Below are 15,690 nucleotides of genomic sequence, written 5' to 3'. Positions count from 1 at the left end.
AAACTTGCTATAAGAGTTAAATCGTAAACGTAAGGCGTTGATAATCCTATATATTATTCACCATCAAACATGACTGATGCCATACTAACAGCTGAAATTATGCAAGATATGCCTTTAATATTATCAGCCATTTTGAAATATCTCACGTACATTGTATACCGTCTTGTAATATACATATAGTGTTTCCTAATGAATATGTAGAAATTTAACAGATTACAAGAAAAAATGCTGTAAAATATCTCTATGAGAGATGATTTTGGTTTTCTGTGCTATTAATAATTACTCTTCTACCCTTTAGAAGAGAATAAATTCGACGACGAGGGGCTCTTTCAGGGATAAGTTTGTATGAATAATTAGCTCTATTTTTTACCGCATCATTTTTTAAAGCACTTTGCATGTAATGATTGATAATCTATATCAAAACATTTCGTACGAGGGATTGAACAATACTGGTAGAATTAAAACATTTTGATTTGACAATATTTTATTGTTTCATGTTTCAACACATACCACTACAAGTTGTTTGGCAATCAAACTTCGGAGAATAATTTAAATTACATAACCAAATTTACGAACTATACATTTTTTAAATAACCCGCCACCCAGTGGATCTACAAAAGTATTCAGTTGAAACTAAATGGCTTATTTATCTGTACAAAGGAATAACGAACTGGAAATCAAAATAAAGGCACTTTAAAATATAACATGCCTTATATAACAGGGGTAAATATATGTACAAAATCAACACATTAAATACATTGCTACAAAATAAGTTGCTGAATAAGTGCAGACTTAAAGTAAAAGGTCTTAAAGCACAAGAGTGGAAACTAGATCTTTTTAACAACGTCAAGACTACATGTATAACAATTATTGTTCTACTACTATACCAACAGTTTCTTCTATTTAATATAGATCCAAAATATAATAAAAATTCTATTGTCATAATAGGTGTATAATATAACTTCTTTTCTAAATCTTCTGGACAAAATAATTCGTTTTAAATGTATTGTACTAAACAATGATATTTTAAGAGCACATCAAAACCTTATAATATCTCAGAAGACACGTATAAACATCTATTTTAACAACTGCCATTTAGTTAACATTCATTAGATTTTCACTAGGAATGAGACTGAAAGAAGATATTTACAAGTCCAGGGGATATAGAAAGAGCATAGTTTAATAGTATATATTAGGCAGTTAGGCCTGTTTCGTCGCTCGATAATATTTAAGAGTGGCATATAGTAAAGAAAGCTTATAGGTATCACAAGAGTAAACCACTCCTAAAAGCGTTTTAAGGTAATAAGGAAGGCTTTCATTGTTTTTTTAACGTGACAACATAGTCCTAAATTTTATGATCTTAAAAATCAGCACACCTGTTAGTAATTGAGCATTTTTGGTGAAGTATCTACCTGTTTAAGGCCTAAAAACCAGGTTATGCTAATTTTAAGTAGGACATATTTAAGACACCTTAATATTTCACATAATACTGGGATTTAATTATTATCATATTACCTTCAACTATTACCACTGACTGAAATATTTATTCTGAAGTATTGATAGTAATGGTTTTGCCCTTTGCATCATCAAATCTATCCATTGTTTTGATATCCATCATCATGGTTAGGCCAAAGGTCATGATCAATAGCAAAATAAAGGTCACAAAAAGGCCTGACCAGATTGGGATCGTTGTAAATCCTACACAATTGTAGGGGTCATCAAATTTAGTTTGCATGGTTAAAGATGTGTTTTTAAACATAGGTTGTATCTGCATTAAAATCAACATTCAACTAGAAGCAAAACGAGCAATGATTACTTACTTGGAAATTTGGAAATATAATAGAAAAACTGCCATTTTTGAAGATCTGATTTCCGCAAGTGTATGAGAAGCCTAATGGGGCATAAATAGTACCATTGGTCACTAGGGAAATTGTGTTGCTATCATTGTAAATAATATTAGTCGTGTGCAGAACCCAATATCCTGTTGTTGTTTCTTGTAATTCAAAACTGAAAAATGTCTCATTTTCAATAAAATGTAATTAAATTATTTTTCATTCTTACCTAATGCTTAAATTGTTTTTAGTTCCTGATAGGATGATTGAGCCACTATCATTTTTAGCAGAATATGTTACATTGAATTGTCTGAAAAAATTTACAATGTCAAGGATTCTAAAACAAAACACTAAACTTACGTATCTGTAGATTTTTCCACATTGACAATGACACTACCAGATGTATAAAACAAAACTATTGTATTATCCATGTATTGATTTATGTAATTCGGTGGGGTGAGGGCCCTAGTTTTCCTAGAGTGTATCACTCCTGAAGCAATCTAATTCAAAATTTTAATCAAAATTATTCTAAATTTGGTGGCAAATTCCTGGCATTTTAATAAGACAAAAAGATATTATATAAGTTTAGATGTTTAGTATTTAGAAATGATAATATATAACTTCTATAGCAAGTTCTTAAAGTGGTCAACACCACTCCCCAGTGGGCTTTGGAGCTGATAAGGCGGGCGATATACTCCGACTAAAATGCTTTACAGTGTAAGCTCTTATTACAGATGGCTTTGTTAAGCAGACATCTCTCATAACTAGACATTTGTTGTGGTACTAAAATTTTGGGTACCCATCCTTATGTAACAGTTTTCAACAAATAGACCAATGCAGACAACATAATTTTTCCTTGAAAGTTAGAAAACCCCTGTTGACAAGAGTGAGAGCATGACAATCAGAAAAAGAATAAATATAGTCATAATAATGTCTGCCATATTCCTCTGGATTATTCAAAGAGGTTTTCCTATTGATAATTGTACATTAGTACACAACATATTATATCTACATATTTTTATAATAACTTTTTGTTTGGTTCTGATGCAAGGAATCTGCCCCTGCATCATTTGATATAACATAACCATATGTTGAACAAGAATGTTAATTTACCCATGATGGATGGTGGGCAGTATACACAGCAAGAATGTCCCCATACTTTTCTTGAAGCTCTCCATAAATTGATGCAATAATTTCATCTAGAAATGCACTCTTTATATTTTAAATTCTATATGCTGGGAAACTGTCTAACATACCATGCCTTTTAAGCATATCAAACCTTCTCTCATTATCTCGGGCATCATTTAAATCTATAATCACAATTTTACTATCTGGAATATCATTCTTGTTCAGTCTTTCAATGGAAATTTCTTCGACATCTTCAGAGGCATGTTGAATAGCCTTCACTGGGTTTTGTACATAAGACAAGTAAGTTACTTTAGAAGTTTCCCGTACTTTTGATAAATAAGGGAATGCTACGTTTCCTGAAATGTCTCGTTGTCCAAGATCTTCAGGACTTAACTGAAATGAACTCTTAAGTGTCTACTGAAATATGAAGATTCACTATTCAGCCTTACAGAATGTTCAGCAAATACAACTATCCTTGGGGCGTCTTTTAATGCCTCAATTATTTCGTCTTTAAAGATATTTTGACTAATTTTGTGCAAAGCTGGGATAGGCTCACCTGCCCTGAAAATCATATGACTGATTGTTAAAACCTAGTTTAGTGATTTTTATCTTTTAAGACATTGTGAAAATATATTTTCTAGGCTTTTAGGGCTGTGAAAATATATTTTCTAGGCTCTTAGGACTGTGAAAAGACCTCTAATTTTGAGATATTGAGTAAAACAAGCAAAACAGAGGTATTGTAAATTTACTCACCTATGAGAGCCCCACATATACACGGGTACGAATTCTGAAGCATTGGCTATAACTAGGAAACTTAAAATTAACATGAAATGCTTTAGTGAGCCCATGTTTACTGGATAAAGAGGGAACTTAAAAAATAGTTGTGGAACCCTTTTTCTCTTCCAGATCACGTGAAAATTAATGATTATTCTGCGCTGATAATACGCTGAACTAAATCATCGTTTGACTAATTTGACAGAAGTCAGGTGAACTGAGCGACATCAATGCAAATGTCACGCAAACCCCCTCCATTGTTTTAGCAATTTTGGCGCCATCTCTGGCCTTGTCGACAAATATTTCAGTATCGAGATTACTATTGCTTTTCAGTACTCCTTGTCTTTTTCTAGTATAATCAGTATTACAAATAATAAAAAAGGAAAGCAAAAGACGCCTGAATTAGTCATCCATCCACCAATCGCGTTTGGTGCATCAACTGTCACTTCAGATGAGTCAAAATTTCAAGAATTCTGCCATTTGCCATTCCTTCATAAATTCTCTTATGATAAAAATTTCATGAATTCCTCTGAACCTCAACCGACGTTAAATAAGCGGGCGGAGCCTTTCTTATGTTGTGTTTTTAGCAACAAGTGGTTAAATAGTTAAGTGTTTTAATCAGGAGATGGGTTGTGCCGTTAGTACAACGGGGGATAAGGCTGCTCAGGCCCGGTCGAAAAAAATTGACCGAGATCTTAGAGCAGATGGAGAAAGAGCCGCTAGTGAAGTCAAACTCCTTCTACTAGGTAGGCAAACTGTCTGTATTTTCTTTTAATAAACCCTAAATGCAGTCACCTTCTAATACAAGCCCTTTTAAGCTCTACAATTTTACTCAAAAGTCCTTTTTTCAATACATTGTAGGAGCTGGAGAATCTGGTAAAAGCACCATCGTGAAGCAAATGAAAATAATTCATGAATTAGGTTATTCACCTGAAGAATGTGAGCAATATAGACCTGTTGTTTATAGCAACACTATTCAGAGCCTCATGGCCATAATTCGAGCAATGGGTCAGCTTCGAATAGATTTTGCAGAACCTAGTAAAACTGTAAGTAATCTTTTCATGTTTCATGGAACAATCATTTAATAGTTCCTATTGAGTCATATACCTGCGTCCAATACTTTATTATTCTTTATATAGGTGTAGGTATTGTTAATGTCATTGATATGTTCTCAGATAAACCTTTTGAGGTGTTATTGTGGTTAACAACCATATTTAGAGACAGGATGGTATTATGTATTTACATTGCTAAAAGGATGTGTTACCTCAACTGACTTATTTTGGCTCAACTTGTCTTAAATTCCAATAGGTAACCATAGTAAAAGTGGCTAAAGTTTCTCTGATTAATAACTTATTTCCTCTGATTAATTGTATGTTAAAGTAACAATTAAAATTCCCACTAGGAGAATACTCAATGAACCCACAGATGACTGTCATGGGAATGAATTTTGCTTATTAAAAGTTTTTCTCCACTTGGTGTTTAATTGATACTTTTATTAAAAGTAACTTATCTGTAATTCTTGATTTTTTTGGCTGGGTTATCTAGGTGATAATGCATCAATACATTAGTCTTTCACATGGTCAATTATTGTGGCTAACTGTTTACATTCTATAATTATTAAAGGCCATCTGGCTTTGAAGTCAAGTGTATTGTATGTACTTATATTTTATCAATTACTATTCAGAAACACTGTAGTTACTTGATTATATAGTCATAACATATTAATTACAAAATTAATTATACAGGGTGGTATTTTAAAAACTCAATCTATTGCTTATGGAAAAAATGTAATGAAAAATATCTTGAGATGCGGTTAAGTATGGAAGTCAGTAATCAACTCATCTTTCTTAGCTTTCAAGTAATCATGAATTTTCAGGGAACAGTTAGTGTTAATGATGTTAGAATCATTAATATTAAGGCTTGGACATTTCCTGATTGTGTTATTCAATTAGTTATTTGAAAATTTATTTAAATGACCCATATTCAGTCATACAATTTTAATTCAACTATTTCTCATATTTGAATAACTAACTGGATAGATAAAAATTATTTAAATAATTGAATGGTTTATAAATTTTTGGATGATAGTTTCTAATATATGTTTGAACTAAAAATAATGTTAACCATTCCAATTATTAAAATATATAAATTGAATCCATGAAATGATTACTGAGAAGAGTGTTTCCTCTTACAGCCAAGCATTGTCCAGTTCTATGTCAAAATTGTTATGCAGTATTTTCATCCTTTTTTCCCAACATTTATGTGTTAATTCATTAAGTGTTACCGCAATAATTGGTAAATATTTTGAAACTCAATGAATCAGAAGGGCCATCTTTCAAAAATATGGTATTACTACAACTTTTATAAAGGAAAAAAATATTTTCATATAAGTTCTATGAGTTGCAAGATATTTATGTAGTTCTTTGAAAATTGGCATGATCATACAGACACACTCATTGTACAAAATTTTCCATAAAAAGAGTTTAAAAACTTTAAATTTCTTAAAGGACATTGCCCGGCAATTCTTCACTTATGCTAGTGCAGCTGAAGAGGGAGAGCTAACTCCTGAGCTTGTAATGCTTATGATGAGATTATGGCAAGACCCTGGTGTCCAACTTTGTTTCTCCAGATCCAGAGAATATCAGCTCAATGACTCGGCAGCTTACTACTTGAATTCCCTTGACAGAATTTCTCAAAAAAACTACGTACCTACACAGCAAGATGTTTTAAGAACCCGAGTCAAAACCACTGGCATCGTTGAGAGCCATTTCTCATTTAAAAATCTGCATTTCAAGTAAGTAATCGTTGGCGGTTTTGAGGATGCTTATTTATTTTGTAATTGTGACAGGATGTTTGATGTTGGTGGTCAACGCTCTGAAAGGAAAAAGTGGATTCATTGCTTTGAAGGTGTAACAGCGATCATTTTTTGCGTGGCTTTGTCGGGTTACGATTTAGTTTTGGCCGAAGACGAAGAAATGAATCGAATGGTAGAATCGATGAAGCTTTTTGATTCCATTTGTAACAGCAAATGGTTTGTTACAACTTCAATTATTCTGTTTCTGAATAAGAAGGATCTGTTTGAGGAAAAGATCGCAAGGAGTCCTTTAACGATCTGCTTCCCTGAATATACGGGTCCAAATACTTATGAAGATGCATCTGCTTATATCCGAATGAAATTCGAGAATCTCAACAGGAGAAAGGACCAGAAAGAGATATACACACATTTTACATGTGCCACTGATACAAGCAACATTCAGTTTGTCTTTGATTCAGTTACTGACGTTATCATTAAAAATAACTTAAAAGATTGCGGATTACTGATGTAAGTTACTTAAAAGTCTACAGTTACTTATTGTTTAGCTACTTAATAGTTCTCGACTCTTACCAATTTTGTAGTCCTGCGCGTTTCACAGTAGATCTGCACTTAATAGCTGTGATGGGAGAAGCAAAATTGGCAAGACACATGTACTTTTTCAAAAATCGATTTTTGAGTTGCGTTGTGCTTATTTGTAGGTTTAGTGTCCATATTTATTTTTTCAGCTTCCAAATTTCTTCATTTTATATCACAGGGCTAGGAAGTAAGATTTTTACGTTCGATTTCGAATGTGGCTTCCAAGGTCTTTTTAGTAGATCATCGATCTATTGAAGCTCACAGGAAAAAACCGTTTTTTTATTGCATTTTTAGAACTTGGAGTGTTTCTTTTGTTAAAATTGAGCCCTAGTTCAGATCAAACTTTCAATACATTAGTCTCATGACAATATTTATTATGTAGGTACCTTATCTAATTTTTTCAAATGCTATGTTTTGATGAACTTAATTAGTTCATTACCTTTCACTCATAATACGAGATTTAGTATATACAAGGTGTGCCAGAAACGGAAACGAACCTACTAACCACAGTTTTCTGAAGCCATAATGTTTTTGCTTAACGAATTTGTGGCTATCGCGTTGCTTTCCTTTTCCGGACTCCTTGCAAAATAGCAATGGCTATCAGGGTCTGTAGCAAAATCCCCGAAGGTAATTGAATCTTGTCAATTTGTTTTCTGGATTTTCAGAATAAACATTAATCCCTCTATCGTTTATACATATAATATAAACACTCTCCAGTTAAGTTTGGAAATAACTCTCCGATTAATTTAGTAAATTGTTCATTACTTATTTATATACATTCCATGTTCATTTTTATACAGGGTGTCAGTGGTCAGAGCCTATTTTGCAAAACATATTACTAAGGAAAATATTTTTGTACCCACCTATATATCATACGCAAAACTGAATCAGATCGGGTAAATGAGTGAGATTATTTATTATTCAAATTAGCATCACAATGCACATTTTCAAAACTTAAGACTGATATTTGGTTCCAAGGGATCAATAGAGTTATTTCCAAAACGTCGCACAATTTATGGATTGTCCACCAAGTGTCTTTCCCAATAAATGTTTTAGATACTTGTTTAAATGTTAGATTAATATGATTTTTCACATATTCTTTTATTTCTAAAAGTCCTAGTTGAATGCAACAAGGTATTGACTATCGTCTTTAGGACTGCCATAAAATGTACCAGTATTTATTCGTAACTATTTACACTTTTCTATGTCTTTACTATTTTATTTTTGATATAATTTCTAAAACTACCTTATTAGTAACCGAATGCAGTAGGCAAGTTTATTCCCGTAGTTAAGAAAGTTCTTTAAGTTTTTTTTATATTTTTTTACAACATTTGTACTTCGAATTAAATTCTTGTAATATTAATCCCTACTCCTATATTTTTGTACAACTGGTATATAATGAATATGTATATAACAATACCAGAATTATATATTTTCAAATTAAATGAGTATATTATGTTGAAAAATATATATTTGAAAATTATTTTGCCATTTTTCTTACATTGACATGTCTCAATACTGAAGACTAATGCCAATAGTTTAGCATTTATTGTTATCAAAGAAAATCCAATTTTTCGTGTAATTGGAATTATTGAAGCATGTTAACTTATTGCTTTTAAAATATTAGAAGATATCGTTAACACATTTTATAACTTCAACTGAGTGTCAAGCGGTTCAATGGACATAATTTGAGAGTTTAATCAAATAAAAATTTGTTTAATGATTTTCTTTAATAATATAATTGCTACAAAACTATCCTTAATAAATGTGACTAGAATGTGAAAGTGAATCAGAGAGTGTCATAAGAAATTTGCCGTTCCATAAGAAAAAACACCACCTCAATTTATTCCTAGTGGGTAACTCACCCTGTATATTTCAAAACATCCCACAACGGTAGAACACGCAGTTTATGAAGAAAACTTTTGTGATGCAGGCGGAATATTACAAGTCTATTATGCAATTTTCTCTGCTTATCCCATGCAACCAGTAAGAGATAGCAGCTATTGTCATCGGTAACGTAACAGCTTTCTCTGTGTCCTTATTGGACCAAAATTCGTGCTGCGATTGGTTAGTATAAATAAGAGTAAATAAACGATGATCGTTAAAAAAAACCTCAAGTAGGCGTTGAAATATCATAGGCATGTCTTGGATAAATTCATCTGTTATTAGTTTTTCTGTTAGATGTTTGAGGGTAAATAGCAAAGGGCTTAATCAACGTCCTACGTTCACGGTTCGCCGCCCACTGTAAAGTTTTTTTCTAATGATCACGCGTTAGAGCCGACGTCAAATACACGTCAGTGAGAATCGTAGTAAAGTTGTAAAATAATAGTAAATAAAACGTAAATATTAGGTAATGCGGGTAATGCCGGACGTGATAGACTTCAGGTGAATTAAATAATGTTCCATTAAATAAAAGTTAATCAAATATTCGATTCAGTATACTTCAGTGAAAATAAGTAAATTTCAAGCTGATAAGAAGCATTCATACATCTAGAGGTTTTACGCAGTATGTATTCGTAGTAAACAAATGTGTACAGCAGTTTTTTGCTAAAAAGAACCGAAGCATTCCTCAGGTACCGTATTTTTTTAAGGGTATAAAGGCATCAACAAATGCTTCTTTAGACCGTTTTACTGAAATTTGGCTTAGTACCTGGCAGTTTGTTGAAATTTTTGGTTAGATTCCTAAGTGAAACTAGTATAATCCCCAGAGAAGATTCATCAATTTCACCATGGATGAAGCAGATTATCTCATAGACAACAGCATTGAAATTGTTACAGCAAAAGATATTTGGGAGAATGATATCTGTGCCTTTCTTACATACTTTTCTCATAATACTTATTCGGTAGTGCACCCGAAGGAAGAGGTAAGTCACAGCTAATTTTATCAAAAAGATTCTTAACTTGTAAATTGGGTGTTGAAACAATATTAATGATTTATCCATTTTTAAAAAGTCCCCACTCTAGCTTAGTTTCTTTATATTTTATATAAAGTAAATTTGAGCATCTAAAAAGTCTCCTCTGAAATCGACAAAATGTCAAACTGACACATAGCTTTAGGTAGCTGTTGTGTGAGTTAATAATGTCAAATTCCTCAATCTGTAAATTTTAAATCTATGGTAAATTGAAGGAATTTTTTGCCTTATAAAATAAACTGGAACCTGGAAAAACATTATTTCATAATTTATAATATGGTCCAGCAAGAACATAACAGAACCCAAACTGCTTTTAGCTCTCTTATAACAACTGTAACTAGTCCTTTTGAACTCAGTCAATTTTTTTCATTTCAATGAAATTTAAGTGATTTTTTGAAAAGAAAACTAAAATTATTATGCTCTGTTTCTCATCAAACCATTTTGTGCAGAAAATTTGGGAAAGCGAGTTTTCATTGAAAATTACTACCCACCGGTAACTTCTCAGTATTAACCTAAAGATCTTACTGCAGTATGCCATACAATTTATTAAATCACTTCTCATTGAAATTTTCAATCATGTTTGAATTTTAGAATTTTATATTCAACAAAAAAATCTAAGTTACTCAGCCTTTATCAGCTTCTTATCAAGGCCTTCGCTAACCTTTTCTAGAGGCTAGAAGTGATATAGATGTGTGTACCAATATGCATGTAGGTAAAAAATTGTACAATGTGTAGGTCATGCAGTTTGCTTATTATTCAGGATGCAAGTATGCAAATTCCAAGGTGAACTGTGCTAATATTCCTAAAACAGAAATACATTAAGAGATAACACAGGAAAATTCATATGTTTGTGTTTTTTTGGTTGAGATGTTAAAATGTCATTTGCACGTTAAGGAGAATTTGTTTAAACTCTAAAATATAGTAGCTACCAGTAAAAATATTTATACCTATAGAAATCAGATTAAGGTATTACAATAAATAAGTAAATAAAAAAAAAAACCACCAAAGTAATGGCAATCTTTGGGTGTTTCATCCCGTTGGGAATAAAAAAGTATTTCAGAATCTCATTTACACAATCTGGGGCCCTATCTAGAAAGAATAAGCATTACTCTAAAATGAAGGCAGATATAAAATACCCATTTTTAAACTTGGAAAACGTTCGCCTCTATAGGTATTACCTCTATAGGGAATCACGTGCAGAAAAATCAGAGTATGTAAGCAAGCCTGAGCAACCTTTCAGGAGTTTTGGAACTACTAAAGCAAAGAAGAAAACTGCAGGATAATATCTTCTCTCTACTACATTTAATAGAGCACTCAACAATGTTATGCCTTTACTATTGCTTTTCTTCAGACTGAATTGCATAAATATATCAAGTGCTCTCACTTACACAAAACTATCATTAAAGCTATATTTCTCCAGAAAAATTCAGGAAATGAATTGCACTTACAAATGAGATTTCGAAGTTGATGGTAGTTAATTTCTTTCAGTCAAGCTCAAGTGCATCATATTTTATAACATTAAATAAAAATTGCTGATATGATCGCAAACTGCACGGCACATATATACATATTCGGTTTTTTTATCATCAACCAAACTACGATTTTTTGCAAATCATTAATCAAAGATTTGACGGGGCTTAGATGGTTCACTTAAGTTTGCTCCATGTCCCAATATGATACCCCAATTTAAGCATAAACAATTTCAGCCTGTCCCTTACATGAGCGTCGCATTAAAACTGATGGAAAAAGACTACATAGTAGTTAAAATTGACAATAAAGACGGCTTATTATGTCCTCAATATCCCGAAATAATCCCCATAATGGAATCACCGCGCAAAGTTACTACGATATATGAGAATGAAGAAGAAACTCAACCAGACAATATTGATGTAACAGAAATAACAAACTTATGGCAATCTGGAAATTTAGCCAGGTACTTATTAAATATTTTGTGAATTTTATTTACTAATTTCTAAATGAATTGCAGATGCAGACTACGATTTCCTGTCCCTGTGATTTTATTCAATGGCAAACACATTTGCCGATCTTCGACACTGTCTGGTGAGCCTGAAGTATGCGTTCGTACGGGCCTAACTAAAATTTCTGGGTCTGAACTTATACATGGACTAAAGGAGTGTTGGTGGCCTACTGAAGGGCTAGGTCCATATCCTGAAATCGAAGAGGACGAATCGGAAGGCCCTGTGCCGTGCGATAATGACGTTAGAGCGCAAAGGATCTGTGATAGAGTTCGTAGTTTTGATATAAAGCTTTTAAAGAGATTAAATGTGAATACCATTGTTGATATTATGGTTGAGAAGAGGAAAGTTAAGCACAGCATTTAGTGAGTTTTGTTGGTTCGTGCTTGGAAGTTTGCCATCTTTTTTTTTCAGTGTAAGTGCCTCTGAAAAAGTAGATCTAAATCGCTATTCAAGCTTCAAAGTAATAAATCTGCCCTATCCTGGCTGTGAATTTTTTAAAGAATTCCACGACGCGATGTATAGTCCTGCAGGACTTTTGTACAAATGGGATGATCCTGCAAATGATGCAGTTTTGTCTCTTCCCAACGACGGAATTGAAAGGAATATTGCAATAAACTGGGAGCAATACAAAGAATGGGATTTGGTACTCATCACCCAGAATTATATGAAGTATATTTTAAGACGCTTGCAGGTGAACTATCAAATTGGTAATAGTACATCAAATAATTTGTGGACCCAATTTTATTAATTAGGAGGACACCTCTGGTTTACTTCTTCACTGTATAAGTGGGTGGGATAGGACACCCCTGTTCATGTCCTTAATACGCTTAAGCCTCTGGGCGGATTCCTTAATCCATCAAAGTTTAACGGAACATGAAATCCTTTATTTTACATTGGTCTACGATTGGTACCTATTTGGACATCACCTCGCTAACAGACTTTACAAGAACGAGGAAATTATGGCATTTTGCTTTGACTTTCTCAAGTACATTGTTGGCGATGAGTACTCCCTAAAGTAAGTTTTAATCTCCTGATTTTCTTTTGCAACACATACCTTTTTCCTAAGGAGTTCCAAGAAGAAACATTCCGAAGAAATGAAGGTTGATGAATCTCGTAGTCCATCGAGGTCATCAAACTCATCAGTATGCGCAGATGATAATACATCGTAAGTTTGGTTGTTATTTTTTACCTGTTTTGATTTTATGTATTTAGCATCAAAAGGAAGAAGAATTTGAGCAACGACTTTTTAATGGCCGGAGGCAGTGAGAATTCCAACGACTCCACCATGACCATGGAGTTTCCGTTTGAAGATAGCAACAGCCCTCCCGATGCCTCTACCATAGATCATTCAAATCCTGTTGAAGGAGGGTGAGTTTCGAAGAATTAGTTTTGTTGTAATTTTTTTAATTGAATTAATTTTACAGGAAAGTTGTTTTTGATGACGTATTGATGGACCAATGTGGTGATGATTTGAGGTAATTATTAAGTAGCTGCAGGCTTCCGTAATGGGATTTTTAATTTTTATGTAGGTTCATCATTGGCACACGCAATGTCATGGATCTTTTTTTTAATAATCCATTAGTGAATATTCAATGTGCGGATAGTTGCAAATAGACAATAATTCCCACAGACAAGAAGATTAAGTAAAATTAATTATCATAAATTAACAGAAATTACTCAACATCAGCCCCTCTTAAATTGCTTAAATGGAGGCAAAGTTATGCAAATTTCTAAGAATATATATGTATGTGGGAAATTAAATGAAATTTCTGGTCAAAATGAAATTCACTTACTTTTCCCTTACAGCAAACCAAAAGTATTGTCTCCAACAAGTCTACAACACAAGAGAACTTCACCTATTCCAGTTGCTACTGTCAATCCAAGTAGGAGACAACGAAGCGAAAGCACCAGTAGCACCGCTAGTACAAAAAGTTGGCAGTTTATTACGGAATCTGGAAGCGTTGAGAAAGACACTACCTACAAACCTCCGTAAGTTTTTTTTCTTAATGTACTGAAACTCTTGTGTAAGCGCAAACACTATGCTTTTATCGGTCATTGTTGCGTAACTCAAGTGGTTTTCTCTTTCTCTTGAGCCTTTATCACGTTTGGTAAACATCTCTTTTCATAAGGAGGCAACAAAGATTAGAAGCCGTGCGTTCCCTTTTCAACTCATTCTATCAGAAGACTGTAAAAAACGATTCTTTTGGCCCCCCTTCAAAATGGATCTTTGAGGACATTGTTGGCAATGTGACTCAGATGGCTCGCTGGCTGGATATGCCTCAAGTTTTTGCGAGTGGAGATGTTGGTACAAACGGCAATATCGAACAAGATCTACAAATGGAGGTTCCAGATCCTATTGCGGAAACTAACGGCAATAATGACCAAATCGGGGAGAATGAGAAGATTGACGATGTCGATAATTCTAACAAATAAGTTTTCTTCTTCGTTCTTATGTTATTTTACGAGTTTGCGTTTTTTAATTTCAACCGACTGATTTTATTTTAAGTTTTAAGTATTTATTTGTCAATATTTTTGCAACGACCATAGATAGTTTTCGGTCACTTGGAACCTTTTCTGTAAAGTGTATATGTTGGTATCAATGGTCGTCGTTTAAATATTAATCCAGTAAGCCGTATGTTGCCTATGTCGCGTGCCATTCAGCTCTAACCAGTTACCACAGGGATTAAAGCTTCGGTAAAATACGGCCGAACGGTACTGCCAAATACGAAAACATACCATTTGTAGTGTTAGTCATTTGTAATAATCAATGTATTTTAAGTACAAAGTGTTCTCTCAGCCTTACAAGTATTTTGTGCCAGTATTTTTCCTATAGTTTATTTTGATTCCTATGGCTGTATACCTACCTCAAGTAATTGCTCAAAGTAGAATTAACTTACGCTTCCATATTATTTTCAGAAACTTCGTTAAGGAAAAAGAAGGCACAGTTTTGATGAGGAAGACAAATTAGAGTGCTTCAAATTTTTGAAGCAGTGTTTTTTTAAGATGCACAATATTCGTTTTATTTTTAAAATTCAAATATGTACGAGATCTTGAGCAGTTACGAACATTCACTAAAGCCGGGTTTCGATTTCTTAGAAAAACCTACATAGCTGTAGTCTTGTAAGTGCTGAGATTTGTTCGAATGTTATTTTAGCACGCCGTTTTATGTAGGTAACGTTTCAAATTTTATTTTTGATATACATAAGCGGGAAGTTGCGAATTCTCCTGCACGTTGTTGACACGAGAGCTCAGAGTTCTAATTTGAAGTAAATTTGTTGTCAATAGTTGGTGTATTATTTCCCTGCTTCACGTTTAACCTGAATTAGGGTTGGGCAAAACTAGATATGTTTATCATTAATTTTCAACAAACTTTCCTTTCCATTACTTGAATACGACAAATTTGCATTAAAAAACATTGGCTTTAAAAAAATGCTCAAATTAATCGCCTTAATGCGCTCTATAAGCTTATAAAATTTGAAAAAAAAAGCTTCATTCCGTAGGATACCAGCAAGCAATACAAAGTGAAGAAATGCCGTTGAATCGTTTTACGCACAAAATCAGACGATGAGAGTAGAAAATCGATGTAAGATGGGTTTGTGATTTAAATTAAAAGGGGAGGTTTTAATCGTTTTTTTGAGTTTACAAGTAAATTTTGGCAGGTCAATGATAATGAC

General features: G+C 33.1%; 3 protein-coding genes across 4 annotated transcripts; 2 read left to right on the top strand and 1 right to left on the bottom strand.

Annotated features, from left to right (window-relative positions):
• Positions 1–466: 466 nt before the first annotated feature.
• Positions 467–3,943, bottom strand: VhaAC45 (Vacuolar H[+] ATPase AC45 accessory subunit). Its single transcript, XM_066390956.1, has 8 exons — positions 3,714–3,943; positions 3,410–3,521; positions 3,089–3,353; positions 2,946–3,031; positions 2,193–2,332; positions 2,062–2,142; positions 1,821–2,007; positions 467–1,768 (listed from the first exon to the last, which is right to left on the bottom strand). Exons 1-8 carry the CDS (start codon positions 3,806–3,808, stop codon positions 1,544–1,546), a joined length of 1,191 nt encoding a protein of 396 aa, XP_066247053.1. The 5' UTR covers positions 3,809–3,943; the 3' UTR covers positions 467–1,543.
• Positions 3,944–4,205: 262 nt separating this feature from the next.
• On the top strand, positions 4,206–8,605 carry Galphai (G protein alpha i subunit). Its single transcript, XM_066390964.1, has 4 exons — positions 4,206–4,480; positions 4,596–4,780; positions 6,242–6,528; positions 6,583–8,605. Exons 1-4 carry the CDS (start codon positions 4,360–4,362, stop codon positions 7,058–7,060), a joined length of 1,071 nt encoding a protein of 356 aa, XP_066247061.1. The 5' UTR covers positions 4,206–4,359; the 3' UTR covers positions 7,061–8,605.
• Positions 8,606–9,301: 696 nt separating this feature from the next.
• Positions 9,302–15,300, top strand: EDTP (Egg-derived tyrosine phosphatase). Of its 2 annotated transcripts, XM_066390777.1 has the most exons (11): positions 9,302–9,631; positions 9,717–9,989; positions 11,744–11,970; positions 12,025–12,378; positions 12,428–12,707; positions 12,769–13,031; positions 13,083–13,181; positions 13,229–13,384; positions 13,441–13,491; positions 13,823–14,005; positions 14,146–15,300. In XM_066390777.1, exons 2-11 carry the CDS (start codon positions 9,855–9,857, stop codon positions 14,447–14,449), a joined length of 2,052 nt encoding a protein of 683 aa, XP_066246874.1. In that variant the 5' UTR covers positions 9,302–9,631; positions 9,717–9,854; the 3' UTR covers positions 14,450–15,300. The 2 variants fall into 2 exon arrangements, with proteins under 2 accessions (XP_066246874.1, XP_066246873.1); XM_066390776.1 differs by having other exon boundaries at positions 9,302–9,989.
• Positions 15,301–15,690: the final 390 nt, after the last annotated feature.

Source organism: Euwallacea similis, chromosome 6 (genome assembly GCF_039881205.1).
Source record: "Euwallacea similis isolate ESF13 chromosome 6, ESF131.1, whole genome shotgun sequence".
NCBI classification, from domain to species: Eukaryota; Metazoa; Arthropoda; class Insecta; order Coleoptera; family Curculionidae; genus Euwallacea; species Euwallacea similis.
This window is presented reverse-complemented; position numbering and strand designations above follow the sequence as displayed.